Source organism: Salvelinus namaycush, unplaced genomic scaffold (assembly GCF_016432855.1).
Source record: "Salvelinus namaycush isolate Seneca unplaced genomic scaffold, SaNama_1.0 Scaffold180, whole genome shotgun sequence".
Classification (NCBI taxonomy): domain Eukaryota; kingdom Metazoa; phylum Chordata; class Actinopteri; order Salmoniformes; family Salmonidae; genus Salvelinus; species Salvelinus namaycush.
The window spans coordinates 169,814-182,997 of record NW_024058564.1 but is presented as its reverse complement, the minus strand read 5'-3'; the positions used below and the strand labels follow the sequence as shown (position 1 = coordinate 182,997).

Sequence of the window (13,184 nt, the reverse complement as noted above, 5' to 3'; positions counted from 1 at the left end):
GACAGTCTGTTTTGCAGCATTATTTACATGTCCAGGTATTACTATAATAAAGAACTCCTTCCCATCTGCAATGACGACCTGTAGAGTCAAATAAACAGTAATCTCGGATACCCAGAACTAAAATCTTGCGAAATTTGGTGAAGTGCAGCTATGTTTACGTAGTGTGTCCAGGACAGATGAAATAAACAGCAAAGATCTACAGTATGAATGGAATAGAACTCAGAAAATAGTTCCAAATGTTCTATTGGTTCTACCCAGCTCTACTAGGTCATTGTGGATATGCAGGTGTTCCACGGTGAGAGAAGAGAACAGGAGATTGATATTGTCTTGTCTGACAGGCAGCAGGAGGTGAGGGGTAATGAAATGCATTTCATATTGGAATGCCCTCTCGTGTCTGTTTGCCGATACAACCTTACTTGTCAAATAGTCCTAAGTGGCATAATTACCAGTACAACCTTCGGCAGGTCGCACACGCTTGTCCCCCATTAGAGTCAATGTAAGCGTTTCTGACCAACACAAGGGCAATCTACTCAGTCATTTTGCTGGTGGAGAGAAGAACCATCTATATCGTCCTCCTTCTCTCTCTCTGTCTGTCTCTCTGTCTCTCTCTGTTTCTCTCTCTCTCTCTGTCTCTCTCTCTCTCCCCCTCTCTCTCTCGCTCTCCCTCTCTCCTTCAGTCAGCAGAAACAGGACCTCCTTGGTCTGGTTTGGGTTTCTGATATAATCCTTAATAAATGAAAGCTCTTATATCATATGCCCTGGGGTGAGGCTGGGGCTGGCAAAGACATCGCATATGGCAGGAGAGCAAAGAGACTGTGACAGTCCCCCTGGGAGAGACATGGGGGGAGAGAGAAAGAGAGAGGGAGAGACAGGGGGAGAAAGGGAGGGAGGGGGGAGAAAGAGAGAGAGAGGGAGGGGGGAGTTGAAGAGAAATAGTAAAAAAAAAAAAAAGAGAGAGGGAGGACGAGAAAGAAAGATGGAGAAAAAGTAAGAGAGAGAGAAATATAAAGATTGAGGGAGAAAAGAGAGAGAGAGGGAGAGAGAGAGAGAGAGAGAGAGAGAGAGAGAGAGAGAGAGAGAGAGAGAGAGAGAGAGAGAGAGAGAGAGAGATGGGGAGAGAGAGAGAGAGAGATGTGGGGAGAGAGAGAAAGAGAGAGAGAGAGAGAGAGAGAGAGAGAGAGAGAGAGAGAGAGCGAGAGAGAGAGAGAGGGAGAGAGAGAGAGAGAGAGAGAGAGAGAGAGAGAGAGAGAGAGAGAGAGAGAGAGAGAGAGAGAGGGAGATCTGCATATTTTTGTTCTAACCCAGCACAAGCTGATTAAACTAATCAACCATAAATTCCTTGGGAAGAGGGACCATTGTTTCCCATACAAAAACTCCAACAGATTTTTTGTAAATTACTTAGAAATCTTTAAATCAGTGCAACATCTGAAAACCTCGAGGGCCAGGTTCTGCTACTAATCTGATGCTAAACCCCTTGGTGCAGATCTGTAGAGGAAGAGGGAGGAGGTTCATCTCAACTCCACACATCTGGATGTAATGACTGCTATAATCCACACAGGACGTCATGTAACTGCACCTGAAGACACAGTTACATCATAACTAACTATGACATTCAGTCCAAACACAACAATGATACAAACAGTCCGATTCTCCAAAGCATAGAAATGACCTCAATATCGACATGCACCATTGCCTAGCCAAACTCATGTCTAACCAACCAAGACAATGATAGCAAGTTGGCTATGGCTACTTAACAGACTTTCGCTCAGGCTAAAGACAACAGCGGCAGTATAATGGGGTTCACCTTCTCAGCTCTCAAGGAAATTCTCATTCCAAATCTGATTGCAAACCCAAGGGTTGTGGGTTCAAATCCCGCTGGAGCAACCCACACGAAAAATGTATGCATGCATGAATGTAAGTTACTTTGATGAAAGCATCTACTAAGTGGCATATCTTCTTCTAATAAATATTATACGTTACAAAAAAATCTGATAATGAACACATGATTGAACTGTATGTTTAGAGTCATTTATTAATCAATCCACCTGTGTGTCAATCTAATTAACATAATAAAAAACTCGCCATCAAAATCCGTCAGTTTAAACTAGAGATATTTGTTTTTTTGTATGGGCTGCATCTCAATCCACCGCATCCGCCTCTGTCGACCTTCTGCATCTGCGGTGGAAAGTTTGTCAGACCCCGAAAACCTCTGTAGCTTCCGAACGGTTTGGCCTAACTAATATGACCACTATGAAAGATGAGACTCTCATAAAGACGGTGGTGTTCTCCGTTTTGGTCTGCGACCCCCACAAGCCCCAAAGGACTAGTCGGTACCGCCGATGTGCCAACGTGCAACTTCTGTCTGTAGCGTCCAAACCATTTGGGCTACAAACTAATATAACCCTACTATGGAAAGGGGAAACTCTCACGATTACGATGGTGTTCTCCATTTTGCTACAACCCCCACAGGTATCATGGGACTCTTCTGAAGGTACCGGGTACCGCTTAAAATTTTTTATGGAAGTAGTTTTGTGCCAACCAAAAAAAGAGGTTAAATATGTTTTCCAAAAATATAGATTTCCTGAGCTTTTCTAGATATAGGACAGACACTTCAAAACCTTATTCCTTATTGTTTATTTTTTTACTGTCTGTTTCGCATGTATGAATGTGTTATTCAATGTGTTTCTATGGGCTAGGGTAGGAAAGGCCAAATTCAATATTTTGTTTTATATTTTTGTTTTATTTATTTTTTATACCTACATGGGTCCTAAAATTCAAAAAATGTAATAGCTACAAGCTTTCTCCCAAACATTGTGTTCTGATTCGTGTCCTGATAAACGTCTCTCCTTGCTGTTCTCTCCTTCGTATCCTGGCAATGGTCACACGTCGTATCGCTGCTGACTCACAAGCCCCTGACAGCTCATTTGCATAAATCATCGTCTAGATGTGACAGTTACTAGGGAGCGCAGGTCGGAGAACAACCCAGAACCTGCAAGAGGAACCACCCAGAAGAGAGAAGGATGCTGGGCTGGGATGACCTTGTTCCAAATGAAGCTGTCCGAACGGAGTGTGTGCGTGTGTGTGTGTCTTGACTGCATGAAGGATGACACTAAAAAGAGGGAAAATATGCTTAAAGGTTCCAGATAAAGTGACAATATGACAAAGGACATTTAGAAGCATTGCCTAGTTCTAGAAAACAGGGCTACACACCCTCCACTGGGTTACATTACAATCTGAAACCACACGCATTTCAACACAATGAACCATGCAGAAATACAGCAGTGAGTTCCGAGCCACACCAGGTATTCTCCCTGTTCTGCATAAAATGTTATACAATGGGAAGGTCTAATCCTGAATGCTGATTGGTTAAAACCGCATTCCAGCCGGTGTCTATTCCACAAGTTACCACCGGCCAAATCTATGACGTTAAAATGCCTATTTACTCTGTTCCATCTGACTGCGCAATCCCCTGTCTCATCAGCCCAGCCAGGCATTTTATAAACTTGATCTCCACTATAAAAAGCATCTAGACATTATCTCACATTTCTTTTAGACTAACATTTCGTTTTCCACAGCGGAGATTTGTATAAACCTTGCTGTCTGTCTCTCCGTCATAGCAACAATGTTTCAATATTCAAATTCGATCTCCACCTGTCCCATAGTAATGAACGTGTAGGGGTCGGGAGTCGGGACGAGAGAGAGAGGCAGGCAACGTTTCTCAGCCAGTCGAAATCATGAATCAGCTGGCATCATTTTTATGGAAATATAAACTAAGCAAAAAAAGAAACATCCTCTCACTGTCAACTGCGTTTATTTTCAGAGAACTTAACATGTGTAAATATTTGTATGAACATAAGATTCAACAACTGAGACATAAACAGAACAAGTTCCACAGACATGTGGCTAACAGAAATGGAATAATGTGTCCCTGAACAAAGGGGGGTCAAAATCAAAAGTAACAGTCAGTATCTGGCGTGGCCACCATCTGCATTAAGTACTGCAGTGCATCTCCTCCTCATGGACTGCACCAGATTTGCCAGTTCTTGCTGTGAGATGTTACCCCACTCTTCCACCAAGGCACCTGCAAGTTCCCGGACATTTCTGGGGGGAATGGCCCTAGCCCTCACCCTCCGATCCAACAGGTCCCAGACGTGCTCAATGGGATTGAGATCTGAGCTCTTCGCTGGCCATGGCAGAACACTGACATTCCTGTCTTGCAGGAAATCACGCACAGAATGAGCAGTATGGCTGGTGGTATTGTCATGCTGGAGGGTCATGTCAGGATGAGCCTGCAGGAAGGGTAACACATGAGGGAGGAGGATGTCTTCCCTGTAACGCACAGCATTGAGATTGCCTGCAATGACATCAAGCTCAGTACGATGATGCTGTTACACACCGCCTCAGACCATTACGGACCCTCCACCTCCAAATCGATCCCGCTCCAGAGTACAGGCCTCGGTGTAACACTCATTCCTTCGATGATGAACGCGAATCCGACCATCACCTCTGGTGAGACAAAACCGCGACTCGTCAGTGAAGATAACTTTTTGCCAGTCCTGTCTGGTCCAGCGACGGTGATTGTGCCCATTTGTGCCCGTTGTTGCCGGTGATGTCTGGTGAGGACCTGCCTTACAACAGGCTTACAAGCCCTCAGTCCAGCCTCTCTCAGCCTATTGCGGACAGTCTGAGCACTGATGGAGGGATTGTGCGTTCCTGGTGTAACTCGGGCAGTTGTTGTTGCCATCCTGTACCTGTCCCGCAGGTGTGATGTTCGGATGTACTGATCCTGTGCAGGTGTTGTTACACGTGGTCTGCCACTGTGAGGATGATCAGCTGTCCGTCCTGTCTCCCTGTAGCGCTGTCTTAGACATCTCACAGGATGGACATTGCAATTTTTTGCCCTGGCCACATCTGTGGTCCTCATGCCTCCTTGCAGTATGCCTAAGGCACGTTCACGCAGATAAGCAGGGACCCTGGGCATCTTTCTTTTGGTGTTTTTCAGAGTCAGTAGAAAGGCCATTTTAGTGTCCTAAGTTTTCATAACTGTGACCTTAATTGCCTACCGTCTGTAAGATGTTAGTGTCTTAACGACCGTTCCACAGGTGCATGTTCATTAATTGTTTATGGTTCATTCAACAAGCATGGGAAACAGTGTTTAAATCCTTTACAATGAAGATCTGTGAAGTTATTTGGATTTTTACGAATTATCTTTGAAAGACACGTTCCTGAAAAAGGGACGTTTCTTTTTTTGCTGAGTTTACAAAGAAATGTCATTTGAAAAAAGGTAAAACTAAACCAAGTGCAGCCAGTTTGCAGTCTTCCACCTTCAGTTTGACGTGATTTTGTTAGCTGTATTGTTGGCTAGCTCCTCTGAACAACAGTGTCCTGATGTGAGACCACATTTTCTATGCCATGTGAAATCAAGCCTCATTATCTCATTGTTATGGATGTACCCAAATAAATGTCACTAGAAAACAGCTTAAACAAATACAGATACTGTTGTTATTCTGTCTGCACTGTTTGACGTGACTGTAAGTTAGTCGTAGTTGGCTAGCTAGCAACAAGGGATAAGAACGTTGCCAGCCAGTATGGCAATGGAACATTTAGAACGAACGACTGGGTCTCGTCCATAGATACAGAACAAAAAGACTGAAAGATGGGGTCGCGTCTCTGGCAACCGACCAATAGAATGAACGACCAGCCGGCTTGGGTAGCAACCCTAGATTTATTTCTGGACTATATCTTGTGGAAGGATGAAATAGTATGAATAAATTCGTAAAAATAACGTTTTTAATGAAAATATGTCAATCATTATTTGAGTATGTTGGTTACCCGTTGTATAAATTATTTAATTGTATAAATTAATTAATAAAATTTAATCTAGAATCGGCTTCCTAGTTCGCAACAAAGCATCCTTCACTCATGCTGCGAAACATACCCTCGTAAAACTGACCATCCTACCGATCCTCGACTTCGGTGATGTCATCTATAAAATAGCCTCCGACACTCTACTCAACAAACTGGATGCAGTCTATCACAGTGCCATCCGTTTTGTCACCAAAGCCCCATACACTACCCACCATTGCGACCTGTACGCTCTCGTTGGTTGGCCCTCGCTTCATACTCGTCGCCAAACCCACTGGCTACAGGTTATCTACAAGTCTCTGCTAGGTAAAGCCCCGCCTTATCTCAGCTCACTGGTCACCATAGCAGCACCCACTCGTAGCACGCGCTCCAGCAGGTATATCTCACTGGTCACCCCCAAAGCCAATTCCTCCTTTGGTCGTCTTTCCTTCCAGTTCTCTGCTGCCAATGACTGGAACGAACTGCAAAAATCTCTGAAGCTGGAAACATTTATCTCCCTCACTAGCTTTAAGCACCAGCTGTCAGAGCAGCTCACAGATAACTGCACCTGTACATAGCCCATCTATAATTTAGCCCAAACAACTACCTCTTCCCCTACTATTTTTATTTAATTTATTTTGCTACTTTGCACCCCATTATTTATATTTCTACTTTGCACATTCTTCCACTGCAAATCTACCATTCCAGTGTTTTACTTGCTATATTGTATTTACCTTGCCACCATGGCCTTTCTTTGCCTTTACCTCCCTTATCTCACCTCATTTGCTCACATTGTATATAGACTTATTTTTCTACTGTATTATTGACTGTATGTTTTGTTTATTCCATGTGTAACTCTGTGTTGGTGTATGTGTCGAATTGCTCTGCTTTATCTTGGCCAGGTCGCAGTTGCAAATGAGAACTTGTTCTCAACTAACCTACTTGTGTCAGGACCCGGTTACGAACTCGGGTCTCCGGTGTGAGAAACAGTCACTTAGTAAACTGAGCCACTAATAGTCGGCAGAACCCAGAATATGAGGCAGACACAGCAGTACTTGAGACGGTGTTTTAATAAAGTAAAAAGGAAAGTACTTCAGGCAAAAATATAAATCCACAACGTCAAAAGTAATTCCAAGAGAAAAAATGTAATCCTCCAAGACAAAAGGTAAATCCACAAGGTGGTAGATACATCAGGGAAAAAACCTCAAAAGAAATAATCACAAATAAATAAACAAGAACAAAAACAGAGTACCTCAAGAGAATCCAACTGGAGTAACAAATGTACACAGCATTGCTGGGGCTGGGTGCTAACATTCAAACATAGAGCAAAGAACTGAGGAAAACGAAGGGTTTAAATACATTCAAGGGAAACGAGGCACAGGTGCAAATAATAACTGGAAACAAGGGAAAACAAAAGGGTCAAAAAAGCACAATGGGGGCATCTAGTGGCCAAAACCGGAACAATCCTGGCCAAATCCTGACAACCTGGTTAAATAAAGGTGAAATAAAAATAAAAAAGTAAATAAAATAAATGTGATAATGCCCTCGAAGCCGGTGTTTGGAGGATATATTGGCACGGTTTGCCGGCCCTTGACTTCATCTCGGACCTAACAACACCCGTGCCAATATATCCAAAAAACACCTGCTTCTCGGGCATTATCACTTAAATAAGATGGTCCTGTCACTGTGCTGTTTGGATGATCCCACTCTTCAAACTCACTTTGATGTTTCCTCAGTAGTTTGGTGAAAAACAAGGACTCCGAGACAATATTAGAAACTATGGCCTCCAGGCTCTCCTTTGATGCTGAAGAGAAGAGAGGGGGGCTGACAGGGAGAGAGAGAGGGGGTGGGAGAAAGATGAGGGGGGCAAGAGAGAGCGAGAAAGAGGGGGAGAGAGAGACAGGGAGGGAGAGACAGATAGAAAGAGAGAGAGAGAGAGAGAGAGAGAAAGAGAGAGAGAGAGAGAGAGAGAGAGAGAGAGAGAGAGAGAGAGAGAGAGAGAGAGAGAGAGAGAGAGAGAGAATCTCACCACTATAACTAACAAGGACTATGCTGATCTTAAGCTGGGCTTGAGTATTCATGCAAACCAGCTTTTTCCTCCAGCATGACAACACTCATGTTCAATCAATCACTCTCCATTTGACTTTGTCTGGTTATAGAGAAGCTTGATAGAGAAGTATTACAGAGATCCAGTCAAGCTTTACTTTAAGCTTGTAGTTATTTCTGACCAGCTGACTTAGTTATGAACCTTGTAGTTTTTCCCGGTACAAAATAGCTTCCAATACTCTACTCAGCAAACTAGATGCAGTTTTTCATAGTGCCATCCGTTTTGTTACTAAAACACCTGATACCACCCACCACTGCGACCTGTATGCTCTAGTCGGCTGGCACTCGCTACGTATTCGTCGCCAGACCCACTGGCTCCAGGTCATCTATAAGTCCATGCTAAGTAAAGCTCCGCCTTATCTCAGTTCACTGGTCACGATAACAACACCCACCCGTAGCACGCGCTCCAGCAGGTATATCTCACTGATCATCCCAAAAGCCAACACCTCATTTGGCCGCCTTTCCTTCCAGTTCTCTGCTGCCTGTGACTGGAACGAATTGCAAAAATCACTGAAGTTGGAGACTTTTATTTCCCTCACCAACTTTAAACATCTGCTATCTGAGCAGCTAAAAAAAAAAAGCTGCAGAGATACCATGTCAATATAAGGAATTGTTTATTTGATGGTACTATTACTTACTGTACCTACACTGTAATTATTTTGAAACCGATTTGATAGAGAATGTAATTGTTAGCTGCAGTTACCATGCACAGCTAAGTACTGCTGCATGGTTAACTACAAAATAAGACCCGACAAGCCTCCAGTGCACACAGAGAACCAAGCGTAAAGTTTTGCGTCTTCAATATAAACCCTCACATCTCAGTCAACCACAACATTACCGTATTTATTTTCATTTGGTTGGAGCTGGTTTGTGTGATGTGTGGTTTGCATCATGGGTAAGGAAGATAGGTCAGTGGGTTAGGTCAGTGGGTTGAATGTGGTAGGAGTAAACACCAGGTCTTTGACTCTCTAAACATCGCTGTGGTTACTACTGGAATAGCTACGCCTGCAGCCGTCTAACCATTCATACGTCACCTTATTAAGTTAGTTAGAGGAACCATAACTATTCACTAGTTGTTTACTTCCTGACACACACACAAAATAAGTAAATAATCATCAAAATTTAACAGATGGGTAACATACTGTACACCAAGGTCGATGATTTAGCCCTACTTTGAGGCTAAAGTGAAGGGGTGAGATATCTGAAGTAACTTCATGTCAAATTTGAGGATAAACTAAAAGTGCTGACTGCAGTTGAGTGTCAACATCCAGAGCCCTCTCCTCTCTGCTCTCTCTCATATCCATATTTCATAAGCACTTCTCACCATTCATTCCATCTATGTTTCGTGCCGCCACAGTCCACCGCACAAGAGGGAGCAGCTTATTCTGTGGGGATTCTGCTTGATATATTAATACTCTTGGATGCGTCTCAAAAGGCACACTATTCCCTATATAGTGCACCATTTTGACCAGGGACCATAGGGCTTTGGTCAAAGGTAGTGCATTCTATAAGACATAGGGGGCCATTTGGGACACATGCCTTCAAAGTACATAGTCATAATCCATTTACACTGGTTGAAATACTGATGCAAGTGGAAGTCACTCTTTCCAAGGTACATCTTATCTGGGATTTGAAGCTAAAGTGAACCTCAATTCACCTGCTTCGAAATACAGTTCTATCCACCCACCCACACGCACGCACTTCATCTGACACTTACAGTAAACCCATTCAACCTTGCTGCATGGAATTCCATAAAACATTCCCCATATGTCCAAATAGACTTAATCAGGTTGAACAAACCTGAAGGAGTCACAACGTTCCAGACACCTTCTATCACAGTAAAATGATGGGAGAGAAGTAGTGTGATTCTCCTCTGTGATTCTCCTCTGTTCATCTTGATAATTCTGCTGTTTTCCCTTGTGCATCTTCAGCTCCTATACTTAGCGGCAAGAGTTTTTCCTGACCAGCTGACTTAGTTATGAACCTTGTAGTTATTTCTGACCAGCTGACTTAGTTATGAACCTTGTAGTTATTTCTGACCAGCTGACTTAGTTATGAACCTTGTAGTTTTTCCTGACCAGCTGACTTAGTTATGAACCTTGTAGTTTTTCCTGACCAGCTGACTTAGTTTTGAACCTTGTAGTTATTTCTGACCAGCTGACTTAGTTATGAACCTTGTAGTTTTTCCTGACCAGCTGACTTAGTTATGAACCTTGTAGTTTTTCCTGACCAGCTGACTTAGTTTTGAACCTTGTAGTTATTTCTGACCAGCTGACTTAGTTATGAACCTTGTAGTTTTTCCTGACCAGCTGACTTAGTTTTGAACCTTGTAGTTATTTCTGACCAGCTGACTTAGTTATGAACCTTGTAGTTTTTCCTGACCAGCTGACTTAGTTATGAACCTTGTAGTTATTTCTGACCAGCTGACTTAGTTATGAACCTTGTAGTTATTTCTGACCAGCTGACTTAGTTATGAACCTTGTAGTTTTTCCTGACCAGCTGACTTAGTTTTGAACCTTGTAGTTTTTCCTGACCAGCTGACTTAGTTATGAACCTTGTAGTTATTTCTGACCAGCTGACTTAGTTATGAACCTTGTAGTTTTTCCTGGCCAGCTGACTTAGTTATGAACCTTGTAGTTTTTCCTGACCAGCTGACTTAGTTATGAACCTTGTAGTTATTTCTGACCAGCTGACTTAGTTTTGAACCTTGTAGTTTTTCCTGGCCAGCTGACTTAGTTATGAACCTTGTAGTTTTTCCTGACCAGCTGACTTAGTTATGAACCTTGTAGTTATTTCTGACCAGCTGACTTAGTTATGAACCTTGTAGTTTTTCCTGGCCAGCTGACTTAGTTATGAACCTTGTAGTTTTTCCTGGCCAGGTCACATGGCCCCACCCATACCCTATACATCAGGTTTAAACAGTTTCTGCTAGGTCAATGGCTAGTTTTTTCAGTGGTGGGAAAAGTACTCAGTTATCATACTTGAGTAAAAGTAAAGATATCTTAATGTACACCCAGTAAAATACTACTTGAGTAAAAGTCTGAAAGTATCTGGTTTCAAATGTACTTAAGTACAGGGGTGGAAAAAGTACTCAATTGTTATACTTGAGTAAAAGTACAAAGAAAAAGTAAATGCTATACATCAAATTCCTGATATTAAGCAAACCAGGCGGCGCCATTTTCATTACATTTTATTTAGGGACAGTCAGCAGCACACTCCAACACTCAGACATTTACAAACACTGTATTTGTGTTTAGTGAGCCCGCCAGATCAGAGGCAGTAGGGATGACAACACATATATTGATAGGTGCTTGAATTGGACCATGTTGCTGTTCTGCCTGAGCATTCGCAATGTAACAAGTACTTTTGGGTGTCAGGGAAAATGTATGGGAGTAAAAAGTACATGAACTCAGCAAAAAAAGAATCGTCCCTTTTTCAGGAACCTGTCTTTCAAAGATAATTCGTAAAAATCCAAATAACTTCACAGATCTTCATTGTAAAGGGTTTAAACACTGTTTCCCATGCTTGTTCAATGAACCATACACAATTAATGAACATGCACCTGTGGAACAGTCGTTAAGACACTAACAGCTTACAGACGGTAGGCAATTAAGGTCACAGTTATGAAAGCTTAGGACACTAAAGAGGCCTTTCTACTGACTCTGAAAAACACCAAAAGAGAGATGCACAGGGTCCCTGCTCATCTGCGTGAACGTGCCTTAGGCATACTGCAAGGAGGCATGAGGACTGCAGATGTGGCCAGGACAATAAATTGTAATGTCCGTCCTGTGAGACGCCTAAGACAGCGCTACAGGGAGACAGGACGGACAGCTGATCGTCCCCACAGTGGCAGACCACGTGTAACAAAACCTGCACAGGATCAGTACATCCGAACATCACACCTGCGGGACAGGTAAAGGAGGGCAACAACAACTGCTCGAGATACACCAGGAACTCACAATCCCTCCATCAGTGCTCAGACTGTCCGCAATAGGCTGAGAGAGGCTGGACTGAGGGCTTGTAGGCCTGTTGTAAAGGCAGGTCCTCACCAGACATCACCGGCAACGACGTCGCCTATGGGCACAAACCCACCGTCGCTGGACCAGACAGGACTGGCAAAAAGTTATCTTCACTGACGAGTCGCGGTTTTGTCTCACCAGAGGTGATGGTCGATTTTGCGTTTATCGTCGAAGGAATGAGCGTTACACCGAGGCCTGTACTCTGGAGCGGGATCAATTTGGAGGTGGAGGGTCCATTATGGTCTGGGGCGGTGTGTCACAGCATCATTGGACTGAGCTTGTTGTCATTGCAGGCAATCTCAATGCTGTGCGTTACAGGGAAGACATCCTCCTCCCTCATGTGATACCCGTCCTGCAGGCTCATCCTGACATGACCCTCCAGCATGACAATGCCACCGGCCATACTGCTCGTTCTGTGTGTGATTTCCTGCAAGACATGAATGACAGTGTTCTGCAATGGCCAGTAAAGAGCCCGGATCTCAATCTCATTGAGCACATCTGGGACCTGTTGGATCGGAGGGTGAGGGCTAGGGCCATTCCCCCCAGAAATGTCCGGGAACTTGCAGGTGCATTGGTGGAAGAGTGGAGTCACATCTCACAGCAAGAACTGGCAAATCTGGTGCAGTCCATGAGGAGGAGATGCACTGCAGTACTTAATGCAGCTGGTGGCCACGCTAGATGCTGACTGTTACTTTTGATTTTGACCCCCCTTTGTTCAGGGACACATTATTCCATTTCTGTTAGCCACATGTCTGTGGAACTTGTTCAGTTTATGTCTCAGTTGTAGAATCTTGTTATGTTCATACAACTATTTACACATGTTAAGTTTGATGAAAATAAACGCAATTGACAGTGAGATGATGTTTCTTTTTTTGCTACGTTTTTTTCTTTAGGAATGTAGTGGAATAAAAGTAAAAATTGTCCAAAAATATGAATAGTAAAGTACAGATACCTCAAAAAACAACTTAAGTCAACTTTAAATATTTTTACTCAGTAACCAATGGATTTTTACAGTCCATGTAGACTTGGGAGTACAACCTTCTCACAATATTTGGAAGGATGGCTACGCAAGACTACAATTTCTGTCACCATATAAGCTACTCATACCCTGAAGTACTGAATGCTGAGTAAATCTGTAAAACCTTGTCCCATATATTTCAAATTTACAACGTACGGTTGTAGTTGTGCATCATTTCCATTTGAAATTTGAGTGAG

At 43.1% G+C, this 13,184-nt stretch overlaps 1 protein-coding gene across 1 annotated transcript in view; it reads left to right on the top strand.

Moving 5' to 3' along the window:
- Positions 1-279: 279 nt before the first annotated feature.
- Positions 280-13,184, top strand: part of LOC120037654 (zinc finger CCHC domain-containing protein 24-like) — a 50,048-nt gene continuing 37,143 nt past the window's right edge. Inside the window, exon 1 of the mRNA XM_038983650.1 lies at positions 280-348. Within this exon, the coding sequence (XP_038839578.1) occupies positions 280-348 (69 nt within the window). The remainder of the gene's footprint in view (positions 349-13,184) is intronic.